Source organism: Ailuropoda melanoleuca, chromosome 16 (genome assembly GCF_002007445.2).
Source record: "Ailuropoda melanoleuca isolate Jingjing chromosome 16, ASM200744v2, whole genome shotgun sequence".
Taxonomy (NCBI): Eukaryota; Metazoa; Chordata; class Mammalia; order Carnivora; family Ursidae; genus Ailuropoda; species Ailuropoda melanoleuca.
This window is the reverse complement of record NC_048233.1, coordinates 75,778,507-75,799,142: the sequence shown is the minus strand read 5'-3', so window position 1 is coordinate 75,799,142 and position 20,636 is coordinate 75,778,507. Positions and strand designations below refer to the sequence as shown.

Sequence of the window (20,636 nt, the reverse complement as noted above, 5' to 3'; positions counted from 1 at the left end):
ACGGTTGTTTTCAATAAATGCAATAATGTAGGGGTGCCTGGGTGGCTCAGTCATTTAGGTACTTGGACTCTTGATTTTAGCTCAGGTCATGATCTCAGTTTGTTGGGATTGACCCCCTCGTTGGGCTCAGCACGGAGTCGGTTTGAGATTCTCTGTCTCCCTTTCCCTCTGCCCCTCCCCCCACTCGGCACGTTCTCTCTCTAAATAAATAAATAAATTTTTAAGGGATCTTTTAAAAAATGTAAATCTAGTACTCTTCCTTATGATTTTTTGAATAACATGTTCTTTTCTCTAGCTCCCTTTATTGTGAGAATACAGCATATAATACAGATAACATAAAAGTATATGTTAATGACAGTTTATGTTCTTGGTAAGGCTTCCAGTCAACAGCAGGCTATTAAGTTTTTGGAGGAGTGAGAAGTTATATGCAGATTTTCAACTGTGCAGGGCATTGGCGCCCCTAACCCTCAATTTGTTCAAGGGTCAACTGTACTAACTTTTCAACTTTTCGTTAACTTTTAATCACTTGTTTTGTCTTCTCAGTATGATCGTCCTGGAGCATCCCCTAAGAGGAATCACGATGGAGAATGCACAGCTGCTCCAAGTGAGTTGGGGGTCTCCTGTGGATTCTTTGCTTAGACAGTAATTATGTTGTTGTGTTATAGTATGATCTGTATTAAATGTGTGTTTTTATACAGTAGTTGTAATATGTATAGCAATGTAAAAATATTGTGAAGTTTCTTTTAGCTTATCTTCAATATTTTAATCAGCTAAAAGTTGTCTGGTTTCTGTTTGAAAACTTTGTATGGATGTATGAGAAATGAAAATGCTTTAAAAAGAGTGTTTGTTGCTTGCGGTATTTAAATCAGCTTAGTATCAAACTTATTTTATCGGGGTCCTTGGATATTACCATGGAGACATGATATTCCTCTTAAAGAGCCCAGGCTCTAGAGTTGCACCTGGTTTTAATTCTGCCTCTCTCACTGTGGGCATGTTCCTTTCTTTCTGATCTAGTAACAGAATCTCAGAGTTATACGAGTTAAACGAAATTCTGTGTAAAATACATTGTAAGCGTCTCCTCAGCTACAGCTGTCATTATTCCAGTGGTTTGATTTGACTGAGCTACATGCTGGAAGCAGGGCTGTTGCTTTATTAAGTTTGCTTTTATGGAGCCCCCCCCCCCGTTTTATCTCCAGTGCCCTTGGAATTGACGCTGAATTACTTAATGTTTAGTGGAAATTGACAGGCTGAGTTAATAGGCACTAATGATGGGCACTTCCTTTGTACTTTGAGAATCAAAAATATTTTTCTTTGGCTTCTAGCCAATCGGCAGATTGAAATTCTGGAACTGGGCGACCTGGAGAAAGAGTGTTCCTTGGCCCGCATTCGCCTCACTCTGGCTCAGCACGACCCAGCGGCAGTTGCGGTTGCAGGTAGGAATGTGGCCATCTGGGGGCACCAACAGCAGGCTTCGGGGCTAGCCAGCCAATGCGGTGTGCTAGACAAGCGTGCCAGACAGGCCAAGCCACCGCTTGCTGTTACTCAGACTCCTCACCAGAGGCAGCTTTGGGTCACTGGCAGGCACCATGGTTGCCGCTAACTTTCCCGTTTCAACAGGAAGTTCGTCAGCAGAAGAGATGGTGTCTCTCTTGGTTCAGGCTGGCCTTTTTGACACTGCCATATCACTCTGTCAGACTTTTAAGCTCCCCTTAACGCCAGTCTTCGAGGGACTTGCTTTCAAGTATGTATGAAATTGTCTTTCCGTAGTCTTCATTTTCTAATGCAGAAATATCGTACTGCTGCCTGGTGTGAACCAGTGGTCATAGCCAGTTATGCTTTAAAGAGGTGTTTTTTCTAGTCCACCACAGGGACTTTTTTAAATTTCTTTTAGTTAATTATGATTTTTTTTTTAAATCTTGATTTATAGCTCCTCTTGGGAAATCAAAAACTTTGGCATCCCTAGGCCCACGTTCCCACAGGACAGTAGGATATGTGGCCTAAATAGTGGTGTCTGTTTTAGAAAAGGCATGTGTTCTCTTCAGTCCTTTAGGACAGCCATTTTTAATAATGCCTTGTATCTAAATATCAAAACTTTCAGAATGTTTCCCTTGGATGTAAATGATTTAACACTTACCGATGGTCTTGTGGCTCATTCCGTTGTGTGGCTGTGAGGAAAGGAAAGGGCCAACACCCAGTAGTGAATTCAGTGGCAGCCTAGAGCTAAAGTTATCATCTCATCTCTGGTTTTAGTAACAAAATAATATGGTTCTTTTCAGCAAATCAGTTTACCGTGTGTGGAACCGTTTTCATTGCAGATGCATCAAGTTGCAGTTAGGAGGCGAGGCAGCGCAAGCAGAAGCCTGGTCCTGGCTCGCAGCCAATCAGCTCTCATCCGTCATCACCACTAAGGAGTCTAGGTACAGCCCTGGTGCTCATCCACCCCAAAAGGGCTTACCCTCCAAACACTTCCCTCACGCACCCAGTTAGTGTCTACTGAATGCACTTCAGCTTCTTTAGAATCCTTCTCTAACCCTGACCTGACCCTCAGGAAACTTCCCTCCCTTGAATCACATTTACAGTTTCTATTGTACAGCTCGGTGCCTTAGAATTGGAACATTTTACAATTTGGAAGTGCTCTGACATTAGTTTTCAGTCCCTAAATTAGCACACCAGTATCACTACTAAAATATAGATACCACCCTCGTCTTCCAAATCAGAACTTCTACGTGATTATAATGCTTGATTGGGTTTGGAAACAGTGATCTGAGCCGATTTCCTTGTTTCAGACATCTGAAACAAAAAAGTTAGTCGAATTGTGTAGTCAAGTAAAGATGTAGTTAGTGGAAGAAAATAGAATCCATGTCATTTGGTTTTTAGTACTACTCCTAAACCACGTTGACCCTGATAATATTAGTTGCCATTTAGTTATATTATCAGTTCATTTGTAAGTTTCTAAAGAATTTTTTCCTTGTAAATACATGCTTTGAATGGTGCTGTAAATATCTGTTAAGAATCTAGAGCTCATTAGACCTTTCTGCTTTTTTCAAGTGCTACAGATGAAGCATGGCGACTATTATCAACTTACCTGGAAAGGTACCAAGTCCAGAATAACTTATATCACCACTGTGTAATCAACAAGCTCTTGTCTCACGGAGTGCCTCTGCCTAATTGGCTTATAAACAGTTACAAGGTAAGTGGTATCTTAACTTGTATAGAGTAAGAAGCTGATCTTTACCATTATGAAGAAACTTCATGAGATGATTAAAAAGAAAAGGTGATAATTTGTGGAAATATACTGACATATGTTTTGGGCAGCTTCTCAAGTTTAGTTAAAAACACTAAGAACAGCTTAACTTTAGTTCCATATGAAGTACTGTGTGTTTAGAATTAAAGTTCTGCAGGATACCTGTTTGCTCACTGAACAATGAGTATATATTTAGAACAATGCTATATGCGTGACACAGTATTTACTGTTTGTTACTCACAAAATTCACAGGAGTAGAGTCGTTTTCAAAACTACAACAGGGTTGGGGCGCCTGGGTGGCTCAGTCATTAAGTGTCTGCCTTCAACTCATGGCGTGATCCCAGAGTCCTGGGATCGAGCCCCGCATCAGGCTTCTCCGCTGAGAGCCTGCTTCTTCCTCTCCCACTCCCCCTGCCTGTGTTCCCTCTCTCACTGGCTGTCTCTCTCTGTCAAATAAATAAATAAAATCTTTAAAAAAAAAAAAAAAAACTATAACAGGGTTTAAGTTTTTGTCAAAATTGGGGTTTTGGGGGCGCCTGGGTGGCACAGCGGTTAAGCGTCTGCCTTCGGCTCAGGGCGTGATCCCGNATAACAGGGTTTAAGTTTTTGTCAAAATTGGGTTTTTGGGGGCGCCTGGGTGGCACAGCGGTTAAGCGTCTGCCTTCGGCTCAGGGCGTGATCCCGGCGTTATGGGATCGAGCCCCACGTCAGGCTCCTCTGCTATGAGCCTGCTTCTTCCTCTCCCACTGCCCTTGCTTGTGCTCCCTCTCTCGCTGGCTGTCTCTATCTCTGTCGAATAAATAAATAAAATCTTTTAAAAAAAAAAAAAAATTGGGTTTTTGGACTGCCTGCATCAGAATCATTTGGGTAGTGGGCTTCTTCAAATATGGATTCCTGAGCCCCATTCCACACTTACACAATCAAATTAATCTGGATCTAGGATCTATATTTTAACAAGCTTCTAATTTGATACAATGCATGTTAAGTTTGAAAACTATATCTGAAATACATTGGGTGGAATAGGGAAAGAGAGAATGTAAAGCTTAAAATCAGGAAAGTTGATCTGTTTTGGAGGGGCGTTTTTTGTTTGTTTAAGTTAGAAAGTAGAAAAGGCAGTTAAGATGGTAAAAGTTAGGACTGTGATCAAATCAGAATATAGAAAGCATAATTATCTAATTAGTAGAGCCCTTCCAAACTGAGGTTGTAGTCACTTTTGTTTCACCCTGAGTTAAACAAATTTAACTGAGGTATTTAAAGTTGGGAATTCTTTTAACTTCTTTTGCATTTGTCATTCCTATATTTCTGAAAATTAATGTGAATATATTGCTCTTTAGTATTCAGCATTTCTGAGAAGGTGTGTTGACTTTTACTACTACTGTGGAAACTTAAGTAGGAAAGTATTAAATAAAATGTGTCTGGGATGCCTGGGTGGCTCAGTTGGTTAATTGTCTGCCTTCAGCTAAGGTCACGATCCCGGGGTCCTGGGATCAAGTCCCACTTCGGGCTCCTTGCTCAGCGGGGAGTCTGCTTCTCCCTCTGCCTGCCACTAGCCCTGGTTGTGCTCTTTCTCTCTCTCTCTGACAAATAAAATCTTTAAAAATATATAAATAAATAAATCATGTCTTAGATCACAAAACAGGGCAGGAAGGCCACTTAACAAGGTAAAGTCTCACGAGGTTCCCAGAAGTGACTGGGCTCTTAGGAATCCAGACCTTATCCCAAAATAAGGAAACCCAAATGCTCATTTACTTATATTGAGAAGTATAAATGCCAGGGAATTAGACACTCAGCATCCTTTGGTCATTGCCCAGGTAAGATGGAAATAGGTTCTTAATCTCTGACTTTTTACAGAAGGTTGATGCTGCTGAGTTGCTCCGTTTGTACTTAAACTATGACCTTTTAGAAGAAGCTGTGGATTTGGTTTCAGAATATGTAGATGCTGTATTGGGGAAAGGACATCAGTACTTTGGAATTGAGGTAGGCATGTATGCATGTTTCTTTTTAATTCTGTATTATCACCCTAATAAAGTCAGTATGTGAAAGTAGATTCAACTGTATGACAGTGGATTTAACCTTTACTCTTTGTAGTTATACGACTAGTTTTCTCCACAGTCAGGAACTGGCACTGTAGGAGTCTCCAGTTTTCCAGACCAGATTAAGATGTTTCATCCTATAGTTATAATTTCAAGCAATTAATTTCAGATAGTCTGTGATTTTAGAGAACCAAGATGTCTCAGGGAGTAAGCAAACAGTCACTCAATAAAGGGAGTTGTTTTCACCCATTAAAGCCATCATTTGCCCTTGGGGCCAATGTGTTTCCTGTTGAGTTTGCAGCTGGATTTATGTGTCCCTTATGAATGGCAAGAGAAACACTGACTGTCCAAGGTCTTATTTATTGTCTCACTTCATATTCAGAAGTTGGTTATCTTAGATTAACAATTAACTTTAGCATCCCATTAAGGCCCTTCATGTCCTCTGCTTTGCAATAGCTCTCCTTAGAGCTCCTTTCACATCCTGGTTCCTTAGGCTGTAGATCAAGGGGTTGAGCATGGGTGTGATCACGGTGTAGAACACCGCAAAGATCTTGCCCCCAGCCCTGGAGGACTTCGACTGGGGTCTCATGTACATGAAAATGGCAGTTCCATAGAATAGGGCCACCACTGTCAGATGGGAGGCACAGGTGGACAGTGCTTTATGCCTTCCAGAGGCTGACCGTACCCTGAGAACTGATAGAAGGATTCGGGCGTAGGAAACAACAATGAGGAGAAAAGGGAGGAAGACAATGATGATACTGAAGATAAAAACAACCAGCTCAGTAAATGAGGTGTCAGTGCAAGCCAACCTCAGGATGGAAGGGACCTCACAAAAAAAGTGATTCAGGACATTGGGCCCACAGTAGGGCAAACTCAAGGTAAGGATATTGATAACCATGGAACTCAGGAAGCTACTGGACCAAGAAATGGCTGCCAGTTGGACACAGATGCTTTGGTTCATAATGATAGTATAATGGAGAGGATGACAAATGGCTACATATCTGTCATAAGCCATGACCCCAAGGAGAACACATTCAATCATTCCAAAGGAGAGGGAGAAGTACATCTGAGTAGCACAGCTGGAGAACGGGATGGTCTTTTTTCCCATCAGGTTGGACAGCATTTGTGGGACATTAGTGGATGTGTAGCAGATATCCAGAAAGGATAAATTAGTGAGGAAGAAGTACATGGGTGTTTGGAGGCGAGGTTCTATCTGGATAATAGTGATGATTATAATATTACCCACCACTGTTAATAAATAAAAGAACAAGAACATAATAAAAAGAATGAGCTGCATCTTTGGCTGAGACGAGAGCCCCAGGAACACAATTTCAGTCACAGTGGAGTTTGCTTTTATCATATTCATTTTTTCAGGCCACCTCCCTCTCACAGAACCATCCACCTGAAGATGAACATCAAATGTCCTATATCGATAGCACAGTGTTGGAAACTCAAGACATAAATAAGAAAGCAAAGAGAAGCCTTGATCTGAAATTACATCCTGAGTATCTGAGTTGTATTACAAATGGAAACCTTTTCTACTTTTGAAAGGCATATTCTCTTGATGAGATTAAGAATTTCACATTCAATTGCTGATTGAGTTAAGCAGATATTCTTGACTTTTTTCCAAGGGTATGCTCTTTGGCTGTTCATAATCTGTCCAAAACCTATTCATTCTTCATTCTTCAAAGCTTTACTCATGGCTCACCCCTTTAAAAAGATCCAATTATGTCTTAGTTCCGCACCTAATAACAGAGCAGCATATGACATAGAAATTAAGTAAAAAGCAGTGAAGGGCATTACTTCATGTTCTAACCTAAAAGCAAAGGCAGAAACAACAGCCTGTGCTTTTTCTGTATCACTCTGATGCAACCTTCTCATTCCTGGACACCCTGATATCCTAAAGAACAAAGACCGTGAACACACCACCAACAAAACCAGTCATGGGTCACACTAATGGCCAGTTCTACCAGCCTCACCATTTCCATACTGTGGGGTCTTGGGTAGTTTCATCATACATAAAATGGGATTAATTGATAGAATAACGGCAATAAATTTTTGCAGATTATATTAAATAATGTGAATAAAGAATTTAAAACAATGTCTACATTTAGGAAATAATTCACAACCAACACTTATTATTAATAATCTGACTAATGTATAGTGATGCAACATTTACCTAGAGCTCATTTCTCTAATAACAACTGTTTCAGAGAAATATTAATAAAAAGGATGTAGACAAGTTAAAGTTACCAGGTCTATCTGTTGAGAACTCCTTAGCCCTGACCCTGTGCCTACTTACCCTAAATTTATTTATGCACCAAGTAAGCATATTCAGTTAACTAACTTGCAGCCATGAGCAGATTAAAAGCAATGACTTAAGACAGATATGGGGTAAAGAAAATTCCTAGAGGTAGGCATCATTGCAGTAACCAGAGGAAGCTGCCAATCATTCATTCGCCCATTTCTGCATCCTTTTTTGTGTCTTCTTTCTTTTTCATTCTTTCTTTCAAGGCTATATTTATGATAATCTAGTATGGGCCAGATGCTGGGTATATACTGGTAAACACAACGGACATTTCAACAGTCTCAGAGCTTATGGTCCAGTGGAAAGTTATGATGAAGGAAACAGCCCCATCCCTGAGAGCATGGGGAATCTTATCAGGAAGACATTTAAGAACCAAGTAGTTATGGGTCATGAAAAGACTACTTTAGGCAACACATCCTTTCTCAAATAATATTGATTTGCATGTAATATCTTTTAAAGGGGTTTCTTATGGGGCATCCAGGTAGCTCAGTCGGTTAAGCGTCTGTCTTCAGCTCAGGTCATGATGCCAGAGTCCTGGGATGGGGCTCCCTGTCAAGCCCCCTATTCAGCCCCGCTGTCAAGCCCCCTGTTGGGCTCCCTGCTCAGTGGGGAGTCTGCTTCTCCTTCTCCCTCTGCCCATGCCCCCCACTCATGCTCTCTCTCTTTCTCTCAAATAAATAAATAAAATCTTTAAAAAATAAATAAAAAATAACTAAAGGGCTTTCTTATATTTTGATTTAAATCAGGGCTTTTCAATTCAGTGAACTGATGAAACTGAATTATCTAAAATCTGAAGTCCAGGGATAAAGGAGTGATGCACCTGGAAAGAGGAGGGAGATTTTAGGTCACAGTCCCATTTTCACCAGGCACAGCAGGAAAGGGAGTGAGCAAGGAGACTATAGAGCTCCCTTCCAGGCCCTTCAATCAGCACTAACCAAGTTCTGCAAATAAGAAATGTTTTTGGTGATATTAGGAGTGATTACAATGACAACAAATGACATCCACAATGAGTTTCTCAGTTGACAAGATGTCATTCAATCAGGAGATCACACCACTGGTAGTACAGTACACTGAATCCACCATGGGAGAGCAGGGTGACATGTCTGGGGGACTTTGCACAATTCATGACACCAACCTGTGACCCACTGTCCTCCTCTATACGGTGGGGACAGAGTAACCTCAGAATAGATACACGAGATAAATGAGATAATGCGTGTAAAGCACCTTAAACAGAGGTAGACATATAATGTAAGGGCTCAATATATGTTAAGTATTATCATTATAATTCATGTGACCCTCACTAGAGGATCTTTAAGTACACAAATCATGAATTATTGGCATTCCTCACCCACTCCCCTATAGAGAAGAGAGACTAAGTCTTTAGGATAGTAAACAACTTGTCCTGAATCACTGAATTACTGAATCTATATGCAAGCTCCTACAACACACGTGTATAATATAGCTATATCTACAGTCATAAAACCACACCAAATGTAATAACTCTGGTCCCCCAGGCATGCATGTATATGTAGAACGGTGTTCACATAGAGGAATATAGATATATTGGTTCAACATTTAAATACTCTCTATAGTTCGAAGACTCAATAAAGGAGGACATTCCCTTAGTTCCTCTAAATGCACAAGTTGCCTTTAGAACATTTCTAGTCACTTGATGGCTGCAGCTGCTGAAAGTGAGTTAGAACCCATTCAGTTGTCCGTTTCTGGGTTACAGATCTGTTTCTATTCCTATCAGACCACAGAGTTGCAGATTCGTTATAAGAATAAAAGGAATAAAGACACTTTTGTAGATAAATGTATCTCCCATAATATGAAGCAAACCACCAAATTAAATACAGGTTGAAAAAGCCCTGGATGGTTTGTAATCACCTGTCGATTCTATACCAGCGTCTCAATCAAGCCAGCAACACCCAGTGAACAGCACACCCTCCATCTAATCTCATAAGGCAAAAGCTGCTGTTGCTAATTGCTGCTCCCAGCTCCTCTGCCTGTACTCGAGCACGTAGGACATCCTCTTGGAAACTCTCCCTGGTCTAATTCATCCAGACAGAGTTAATCCGAGTCCCCTCTGCTGAGCCATTTCCATCCTTTGAACATACTCAATTACTCTACTTACATGTGTGTGTGTTAGTTATGAGTCTATCTCTGTAACTGACTTTGGGTTTCTAGGGATCCTGCCATGTTCGTTTTTCCATTCCCTAGCACATAATAAGCACTATTAAAAGTTGCTAGAAACTCAAATAAACCCTTCCTATTTCCCATTTTTCTTAGGGCTTAACCTCAGATTAAGAATAAATTCACCTCATGCTAGCCATAATATAGTCTGGCAAAATCGTATACTCTCTAATCACTTCTTTTTCTAAACAACACTGTCTATGGCTCAAAAAGCCATCCAATTCAGTTTGGGGGAAAGGGGGGGAGGAATAGTTAATGTGGCTTTGTGACCAAGAAGGTACAATGTGTGCTAACAAACTTTACTCAAGTTCAGGTTATTTTGGCATCATATAGACACAGCATATCGGGCATTTTATGTATTCACAGAAAAATGACTCCTCTTTCTGTTCTGCAAGTCACAGGAAGAAATCCAAGATACATTTTACACCAAATTAGAGAAGTCTAGTCTTCCTTCATAAATTCAGGATTTTCAAAAGAAAAACCTTTAATCGTTGTAATCTAAATCATTTGTACTGCTGAATACATTCTTTTCTCCCACTTGTAGTTAAATTGTTTATTAAGTTTGGTAGATAGATTAGATATATATCAATGATATTGTTGCTCTTTGGTAATACCTCCTTTTCCAAGGATAAGTTTGCAAGGCACCCTAGTGTAGGGGCAAAAATCAACTCTGGACAAGGACAACTTGAATGTGAATTCTGACTCCACCAGTTCTCTGCTGGGTCACTTGGGTGAGTTTCTATACTTTTCTAAGCCTCTTTTATCTCCGAGGTTAAGTGGGAACTATATTAGTACCTAATTCATAAGATTATTTTAACAATTACACTAGAAATTCCATCTAACAGTTTTAGTATCTGATACATAGTGAGAACTTAAAAAATTGTAGTTCACAATATTATATAAACTTCCGGTTTATCCAGTTTCCTATAAATAAACTTGTGTTAGAGCAGAAGGACTACAAGACATAATTATATTGGAGGTTACTTTATACATCACTGTAGAAAGGTTTAGAGCCTACACAAACTCATACAATCCTTACATGTGTGTCGTAATGCCAAAATATGTTATGTCTTTTCATTGATTATCAGTTCATCAATCAATGAAATTTATTACTAAGAATTAATTTAAGGACTAAGAGTTTTAAAAATTAAGAAGATAAAGATAGCATCATGATCCTGTTTCTTACCTAGTTAAGGAAAAACATTAGGAAAAGCTGCCAGGAAGACTTTTGCTGTGACTCCGTTTCTTAGTTTTTAAAATTATCCTAGAAAAATAATGAACTTTTTTTTGTAAAAGCACCACTTACAGTGTTTACAAATTGCACTGTAGATGATAATTTACCACTTAGTGTGAATTAGTTTCACAAAGCCTTTTAAGCACAAAGGCAGGTTTGATTTTGATGCAGCGTGAAGGAGAAGGAGGGAAATATAAAAGCAGGGGTTCCTAGGAGGCCATGCTCTGAGAGGGGGCCAATTCTGCACACTGGCAGGGATGCCATGACGGTAAACATCATAACACAGGTTACCAAAATGTGATGTTCAGTGCAGTCAATTAGATCACCCCTTCACCCCACCTGCAAAATAAGCTTTCTCTATGGGAAAGAAAAAAAATCACAAAAAAGAACATGATATTAATTGCTGCATATTCTAATTCTCTATTATACCACATTTTTAGGTACTTTGCTAATATTTAATTGCATCTTTGCAACTCCAAAATATATTTACATCCATTTTAAAGATAAGAAAATTGAAGATCAGAGAAGCTATATAGCTTTCTCAGAGTATTTAGCAGGGCCATAATTTGTACTTCAGTATGCCTAATTCTAAAGTATTTTATTTAAATAACTAGTAGTTTTATTTTACTATTTTTTTACATCAGTAGACAATTGCAATCATAAACACAGCAGATGAAACATACCCTAAGGACGTAAGCAATGTATAGAAATAATACCTGTACAACTCACCACATACTCATGTAAACAAAATCCCATAAAAGACAGCAGGTGTGATAGCCATGTGCAAAAAATATAATTCCATGGAGATATAAATAAATCTTTTTTTATGGTAACCACAAATGAGATAGTGCTGTAATCCCTTTTATAGACAAAAAATAAATAAGGAATACATACCTAATGCAATCCCTAAGTCATCTGAGTTTTCTCGCTTTAGGACCTTACACTGAATTTTAGATTCTTGAGGGATAATGTCCCAAATCAGTAATTAAAACTTACTTATTTGTTCTGAGAGATTCCTGGTTGAGGCATTTGTTAGTTGCTCTCCTTCTTTTCCCTCCCCCACTTATGAACCAGTACCATGGCTAAAGTGACCCTTCCAGTGACTGAGGTGTCATCATCCTTCAGAATTGCCTAACACTGGTAATCATGAACATGAGTGCGTTCATCACAGGAAGAGCAAAACCTAAAATGCAGGGTTCAGAGACCAAACACAGTGTCATTTCCTAGAATCTACTGGAACTTAGAGATGATAATGATGGTATTATACTCTCAACTATCCACATAGCAAATTTGAGCCGTACGTTCCCCTCTCCCTGATCATAGCAAACTCTGGAACCATCTACTATTCCATAGCAACAAAACACAAACTTTATAATGACACAGTAGAGACAGCATGGGGACTTCCTAGATGTGACCTCAAACATATCACTTCACTTTCATGAGCCTCAGCTTATTCATCTTTAAAATGGACATAAAAATATCTAGACCACTACATTGCTCCCTTGTTATGGAATTAACGGGAGGAAATAAAGAAAAAGAGGATGAAAACAAGGAAGAAAGAGAGAAAGGGAAGGAAGTAAAAAGTTAACATTAATTAAGTCTTTCCAATGTACAAACAGCCAGCTAAGTCAAATCACGCCTCCACATAATGACTGTTTAATCTGGTAATTCTCAAATCCTGAATAGTTGTAGTCTGTTTGGTTTTAATATCAATGCCCAGACTTGTCCTGAATCAATTACATCATAATCCTTGATGATAGGACTCCGGTATAGGTATGTTTTTTTAAGATTTTTTATTTATTTATTTGACAGAGATAGAGACAGCCAGCGAGAGAGGGAACACAAGCAGGGGGAGTGGGAGAGGAAGAAGCAGGCTCATAGTGGAAGAGCCTGATGTGGGCCTCGATCCCATAACGCCAGGATCATGCCCTGAGCTGAAGGCAGACGCTTAACCGCTGTGCCACCCAGGCGCCCCTGGTATAGGTATTTTTAAAAGCTCTCCAGGTGAGCCCTTAAAGCCTCATTTTCCAATATTTTTACTGGAAAAACAAAAACAAAGATACACTTGTGGATCTGCATAAAACTAAGCTCAAAATATTCAACCTCTTGGGGCACCTGGGTGTCTCAGATGGTTAAGCATCTGCCTTTGGCTCAGGTCATGATATCAGGGTCCTGGGATCAAGCCCCGCATTGGGTTCCCTGCTTGGCAGGGAACCTGCTTCTCCCTCTCCCTCCTCTGTTCCCCCTGTTCCCCCTGCTTGTGCTCTCTCACTCTCTCTGTCAAATAAATAAATAAAATCTTAAAAAAATATATTCAACCTCGTAGGGAGTTCCAAGTTCTTACTTCCACTTTTTTCCCTACTGTATTCCAACTTTTAAGACCTGTTGGGTGAAAACAACCTAAAAAGTATTACACCTAAAACTCTTTCAAATGTCCATTCACTTTGCTTTGGTAAAGCTGGAGACTCCCAGATTACACCCCTACCAGGTGTCATCCGCTCAGAGAACATTAACTCTGGAATTGCAACTGAAGCTACTCAGTACACAAAGAAAAAACAACACATGGAGCATACCTGTTACCCTATATTTTCTCATTTGAACCTCAAAACTCCAGGAAATGGAGAGGATGCCACTTGACTGAAATCCAGAAGGAGCAATCATTTTCCTAGGTTTCTGTAATTCATAACTTATACAAAAAGCACTCAACGTTTTCTCACATTAATACATACATATGTAAGGCCATGGTCAGCAGAAAGACCGATTAAAAATTCTGGAGGCCCTACTGCCCAGCAATTGCACTGCTAAGGATTTACCCCAAAGATACAAATGTAATGATCCAAAGGGGCACATGCATCCCAGTATTTGTAGCAGCAATGTCCATAATGCCGGAGTATGGAAAGAGCCCAGATGTCCATTGACAGTTGAATGGATAAAGGAGATGTGGAATATTACTCAGCCATCAGAAAGGATGAATACTTATCATTTACATTGATGCAGATGGAATTGGAGGGTATTATGCTGAGCAAAATAAGTCAATTAGAGAAAGACAATTATGTGTTTTTCACTCATATGTGGAATATAAGAAACAGTACAGAGAATCATAGGGAAAGGAGGGAAAACTGAATAGGAAGTAATCAGAGGGACACAAACCATGAGAGATTCTTGACTATAGGAAATAAACAGGGTTGCTGGAGGGGAGGTGGATGGGGGTATGAGGTATTTGGGTGATGAGCATTAAGGAGGGCATATGATGTGATGAGCTCTGGGAGATATATGCAACTGGTGAATTATTGAACTCTACATCTGAAACTAATGATGTGCTCTAAGTTGACTAATTGAATTTAAATTAAAAAAAATAAAAATAAAAAATTCTGGAGGTTTTTTGAAGCAATATGGGATCCTATTGATGACATGATGACATATGATCATATAGAAATCATATGGAAAATTATATAGAATCACATAGAAATCATATAGAAAACAATCATATAGAAGTCATCATATAGAGAACCGAAAAGACTCCTTCAAAAACTTGTTAGAATTAATAAAAAGAAATTCAGTAAAGCTCCAGGATAAAAAATCAATATGCAAAAATCAATTGCATCTGTATGCACTAACAATGAGCTATCTGAAAGGGAAATTAAGAAAACAATCTCATTTATCATAGCATCAAAAAGAGTAAGATACTTAGGAATAAATTTAACCAAGGAGGTGAAAGATCTGTACACTAAAAACTAAAAGACATTGATGAAAGAAATTGAAGAAAACACAAGTAAATAAAATGATAGCCAATGTTTATGGATCAGAAAGAATAAGACTGTTAAAATGTCCATACTACTTTAAAAAGCCCATATTACCCAAGGCAATATATAGATTCAATGTAATCCCTATCAAAAATCTCAATGGCATTTTTCCCAGAAATATTTTTTTTAAATGCTTTTTAATGCATATGGAACCACAGAAGACCACAAACAGCCAAAAAAATGTCTTGAGCAAGAAGAACAAAGTTGGTGGCATCACACTTTCTGATTTTACAATATATTACAGAATATGGTAATTAAAGAGTATGGTATTGGAATAAAAACAGACATATACACTTACAGAGTAAATATGGAGCCCAGAAATAAACCCACATGTATATGGTCAACAGATCTTCCACAAAGGTATGAAAAAACACACAAGCATTTGAAGGCAGTCTCTTCAACAAATGTTGAAAAAAACCAAATATCCACGTGCAGAAGAGTGAGATTGGACTTTTATCACACACCATATACAAACATCAACTCAGAATGGATTAAAACCTTAAATGTAAGACCTGAAATTGTAAAGCTACTAGAAGGAAACATAGGGCAAGAAGCTTACCAACATTCTCAGTGTAGATTGTCTTTTCTGCACTCAGTGCCCTCTGGTAGGCATTTGTGATGGAGTGCGAGTATCTTCACTGTCCTTTCCAAGAGTTCCATCCATATTCCTCTCTCAGACGTCCTTGTCACTAACTTGCCAATCTTATTCTAAGTATCTGCTCAGTGAATCCACTAGTTACTCTTCATAAAACAGTATAGAGACACACCTCATTCCACCACTCTCTATGCTCAGAGAAGACAACCCATTGTACCACCTGATATTTTGCCTGATTTTTGCGCAGTTTAGGCCTACATTTGTAACCTTAATATTACTGCCCACCTAAGAATCAGTATTTCCTTTTTTTTTTTTTTTTGAGATTTTATTTCTTTATTTGAGAGAGAAAGAGAGCACAAGCCAGGGAAAGAGGATGCACGGGCATTGGGAGAGGAAGAAGCAGATTCCCCACTGAGCAAGGGGCCCAACACTAGGCTCTGTTCCAGAACCCTAGGGTCACGACCTGAGCCAAGGGAGACACCTAACTGACTGAGCCACACAGGCACCCCAGGAATCAGTATTTCTTAGAGGATAACTCAGTCTATGTTTTAGAGTGAGAAAATAAATAGCATGTGCCTCAAATATTCTGTTGTGTCCAGAAAACATGGATGTTTCTACAAATAAGGACAGAACAAAAGATACCAACTTAAAGGGTTCTGTGTGGTTGAAGTTGGGGCATTCTGAGTATGAAAGAAAAATCATGGTAATAACCAAAACAGTATTTTTTTTTTAATTCAGTATGGTGAACCAATGAAAGCTAAGGAGTCCAGGATACTCAAAAAAAGAGAAGTGTAAGTAGAGAATATAAGAAGATAGTGATAAAACAAAAGAAGGGGAATAATAGGTTATTTCATAATCTATATAGTAGGTTATTTCAATAGGCAGCAATATGAGTAAATAAGTACATCACACAGAAAAATACATAGAAATTCAAATAAATAATGATATATCCATGTTTTACTGGAGTAAGCAGCAAAGAATAAATATAAAGAGCTGTGTTTTCCAAGTAGTGCCAGTAAAATTAGGAGCTGCACAAAGATCAGAAAGGAATAATCAGCACTGATGAATACTGATAATAATAACCAATAACAGATATCACATATAATAACCAGGTTGACACAAGGTAGTTCTAATATTCTGAATTAGATAAAGAGATCTTAAATAAATAGCTAACTATGCAGACTCAATCTCTGATTTAAAAAAATGAAGATTAAGCACACTTATTAGTTAAAATAATGTTATTACAGGATTAAATTCTTCCTGAATAATTCTCATGTCTTAATATCATAATAATAACATAAAATAGGTTATTTAATGTTGGCTGAAAATTGAAAAAAAACTAATTTAGAAGGAGATAAAATTTTGGGAAAAAAATTTCTGTTTGAAAACTCAAATTGATATTAAAAGTTTAACAATAAAAAAGGAAACTTGATGATGTGACATGTTGCTTCTGTTTTATCAACCTTTGGAAAATTTCTATTTTTCAGAATAAGAAAACACTGCCAGTATGAGAAGTTATTTTTCTTCATTTTATTTTGTAAAGTTACCTCAATTTGAGGAAAGTCCAAATAACATCACTAAAACATGAAAAGATTATACGTAAGCATATATGCAATGTGAGGTGGTTAAAACACTAAATACAGACATCATGAAGAAATTAACTAAGCCTATGGTTTTGATGTTAAACCACATATTTTGTCATCACTGCATTGGGAATGCTGTCCTCAGTAAGTAAATATTTCAAAAGAATCAATCCTAGTGAGTCCTTAATTATAGTATAAATTCCTAGGGCTCTTGAGGAAACACAGTGAGTTCCTAAATGTTCCATGGGTGCACCTCTGATGATCAACGTGGCTTAATTAATCCTTACATTTCAAACGTCTTTGTTTATGACCTTTAGTATCCAATCTCATACCTACTTCCCAGATTTGTGCCAATGCAAATTGGTAATATCCTTTAAATTTCATAGCATATATTCACTCTAAGAGAAAGTATGTGATTTCTTCATCTGGGTTAATGATATTTAACTTTCCCTGCAGAGCTGGTATGGTGTGGTGAGGTTGGGTGTTGAGAATTACATGAGCTCATAAGGCAACTTCATAAGTGCAGTCATTGGAAAACTTGCCCAGAGTAAAGCTATTTCCCTCAAGTGGGAGAAGTTAGGGACTGCCTCATCAGGCAAGAATTTTTATTTGTGGCCCTGTCCTTGTCTGCCCGGTATCCCTAGCCCATTGCTTTATGGTCCCAATTCTTCCCTCCATCAATTATGTTAGATTATCACAAAATCTCTGGCAATGTTTAGCATTTACAGTTGACCCTGGAACAGTGCGGGAATTAGGACAACTGACCCACACACAATTTAAAACCAGCGTATAACTTCTGGCTTCCCAAACACTTACCTACTAATGGCCTACAGTTGACTAGACCTTAGTGATAACTTAGATAATAGACTGACACATATTTTGTATGTTCTATGTATTCCATATTGTATTCTTTACAATTAGGCTAGAGAAAAAATGATTATGAAGAAAGTCACAAGGAAGAGAAAATACTTTTCATTTACTTGTCTGTATTTATTGAAAAAAATCCAATGTAGTGGACAGTTCAAGGGTCAATGTCAGTAGTATCTCTTCTCTGCAGTCCTCACAATCAAGTTTTCCCAGCTTGGACCTCAACCATATCTTTCCTAAAGGACTAACAGAGATGGGAAACACCTTCAAAACCTGCAGTCAAGGCTTTGCAAATGCCCATCGTGTTCACGGTCAGACAACCTAGTTTTCAGTTCAGAAGACCCCATGATTTTTCCAATCAGTATTATTGTGGTCTTGATCAATTCTATACCCAATTGAGTTTTCAGTGTTTTGCTCTTCAAGTGCACTTCAAGCTGTGACATTACTGGTGATGATTTAAATTTTCATGATGTCACTACATGCCATGGCTCACCGGTGTCCCATTTCCCTAGTACGTGATATAGCTGCACATTCCTTAAATATGTGAGCAAACTAATCCCAGGTTCCATTCTAGGCTACTCCTAATATTAATTATTCCATCACTCAGAGTCCTGTCGGGAAACAGATGGCCCACTCTGACTGAAGAGTACTTAATAAAGGGAGTATTATAAAGATGTGAACAGAATATGGAAAAGCCACAATGGACAGGCCAGTCCTTTGACAGAGGATCTTACTGTACATGTGAGTCTGAAGGGAGAAGGGGAAACAGCAGTTATCAGAAGCCAGAAAGAGAGGAGGAGAGAAATTTTGTGATGAAAGAGATGGGATAAAAGATGTGACGTTGGTCTAGGGATTAATGTGGACTTGGTTGGTTGTGCAGAAACAGAACTAAGAATAAATATTCCATATCATCATTTTTCTCCTTGTAAATCCTCCCCCAATGGCCAAATTAACTGAAAAGTTCATACAGGATGCTCTCCTGGAACAGAAAGCACGGTGACAAAGGATGGCAGTGTATGTAGAAGGGCAAATGGTAGATATCTTTGTACCCAACAGAGATATTGTTGCCTGAAACTGGATCAGCCTCTTAGTGGGTGTGAAGTCAAAAGACACATCCAAACCGAAGAGTAGCAAAAGGAAAGGTTTTACTCTCCCCAAGTAAAGGAGAACACCAGATATCTTTCCCAAAGCAGTGTCTTCCCAAACAAGATGGAGAAGATTTAAGCCAAGTGTGCATGCATCTTCAGGAAGGGGTTTGCCCAATGAGGAATGCAACATGAAATTGGGGCAGGTGACAGTCTTAAGGCGACTGAGTCCAGGTCAAAGTCACAAGAGCCAGCAAGGATCAACATCATCAATTCTCTGATCCCAGATGCTCCAGTAACTGAGTGCTCAGAGGGTTTAGATCCTGCAAAGATAACTCAAGAATATACATCAAGGCAATCTTCCCTTTGAATCAGTACTGGGAGATTTACCATTGATTAATGGTCCCACATAGGATTAGATTATTTCCTGGCCTGACAATTACTATTTATTTGCTCTTATATTCTTTCACAAGATGGCCAGGGCCTAAAATGACTTTTCTTATGTCAAGAAAGCTATGCCTGTCTTTTGTTTTCTGGGGAACCTAACTCCTGCTGCTTATAAAATCAGTACCTGTGTGTTTACAAGAGTGAATTGTATTATATGTGGATAGAGAGATAGAGATAGAGATAGATAGAGATAGAGATAGAGATAGAGACAGAGACAGAGACAGAGACAGAGATAGAGATAGAGATAGAGATTATAGAGATACAAAAGTTCTGCATAACTCAATACAGAACATGAAGGAAAATTATGGTGAAATACATCTATCATTGGGGAAACACAGTCTCTAAACAAAACCTTTCTGAGTCTTTCCTAAATAAGGCTGACCTGATTTGTTAATGCATAGCTTTGTTTAATTGCCTTCTTTGACATTCCCCCAAGCTACAAAACCGTGAGGAATTCCATGGGTATAAAACCCTTGGGATTGTTGAACAACAAAAATTCAACTGAGTAATTTAAAAGGTCAAATTGGCTTTATTAAGTGATTCATGAAGTGGGCAGCATCCCATCTAGCAAATAGAAAGGAGCTCTGTCAAGCCATAGAAAAGGAAAAGTGTTTAAAGGAAGAAAAGGGGTGGAAAAGGAGGTCATTAGCAAAGAATATATTGTTCTAGGGAAGGTAACCTTCCTAAGCGGAATGGAAAGAATCTAACTGAAGGAGTATCTCATTAGGTAACTCCATATTGACTAGCTAAAGGTGACCTACCCATGGTGGGGAAGTGGAGTTGAAAGTACAGTTAGCTTAAATATCAAGTCTTGGTTTGCTGACATGGGGCCTTAATTACCGTAAGTGACTCCACACTGGGCCTGTGGTTTTCTTTTTAACAGGCTATATTAACTATTATAGACGATTCTTTTTTTTTATGTTTTTTTATTATATTATGTTAGTCACCATACAGTACATCCCTGGTTTCTGATGTAAAGTTCGATGCTTCATTACGCGTATAACACCCAGTGCACCATGCAATACGTGCCCTCCTTACTTCCCATCACCAGTCTATCCCATTCCCCCACCCCCCTCCCCTCTGAAGCCCTCAGTTTGTTTCTCAGAGTCCATAGTCTCTCATGCTTCATNATATAACACCCAGTGCACCATGCAATACGTGCCCTCCTTACTTCCCATCACCAGTCTGTCCCATTCCCCCACCCCCCTCCCCTCTGAAGCCCTCAGTTTGTTTCTCAGAGTCCA

General features: G+C 38.8%; 1 protein-coding gene across 1 annotated transcript in view; it reads left to right on the top strand.

Annotated features, from left to right (window-relative positions):
- NUP160 (nucleoporin 160) overlaps positions 1–20,636 on the top strand; it is a 61,701-nt gene that overhangs the window by 37,823 nt on the left and 3,242 nt on the right. The window contains exons 29-34 of the mRNA XM_034646610.1: positions 544–604; positions 1,323–1,433; positions 1,618–1,741; positions 2,316–2,417; positions 3,049–3,190; positions 5,096–5,221. Coding sequence (XP_034502501.1) covers positions 544–604; positions 1,323–1,433; positions 1,618–1,741; positions 2,316–2,417; positions 3,049–3,190; positions 5,096–5,221 — 666 coding nt within the window. The remainder of the gene's footprint in view (positions 1–543; positions 605–1,322; positions 1,434–1,617; positions 1,742–2,315; positions 2,418–3,048; positions 3,191–5,095; positions 5,222–20,636) is intronic.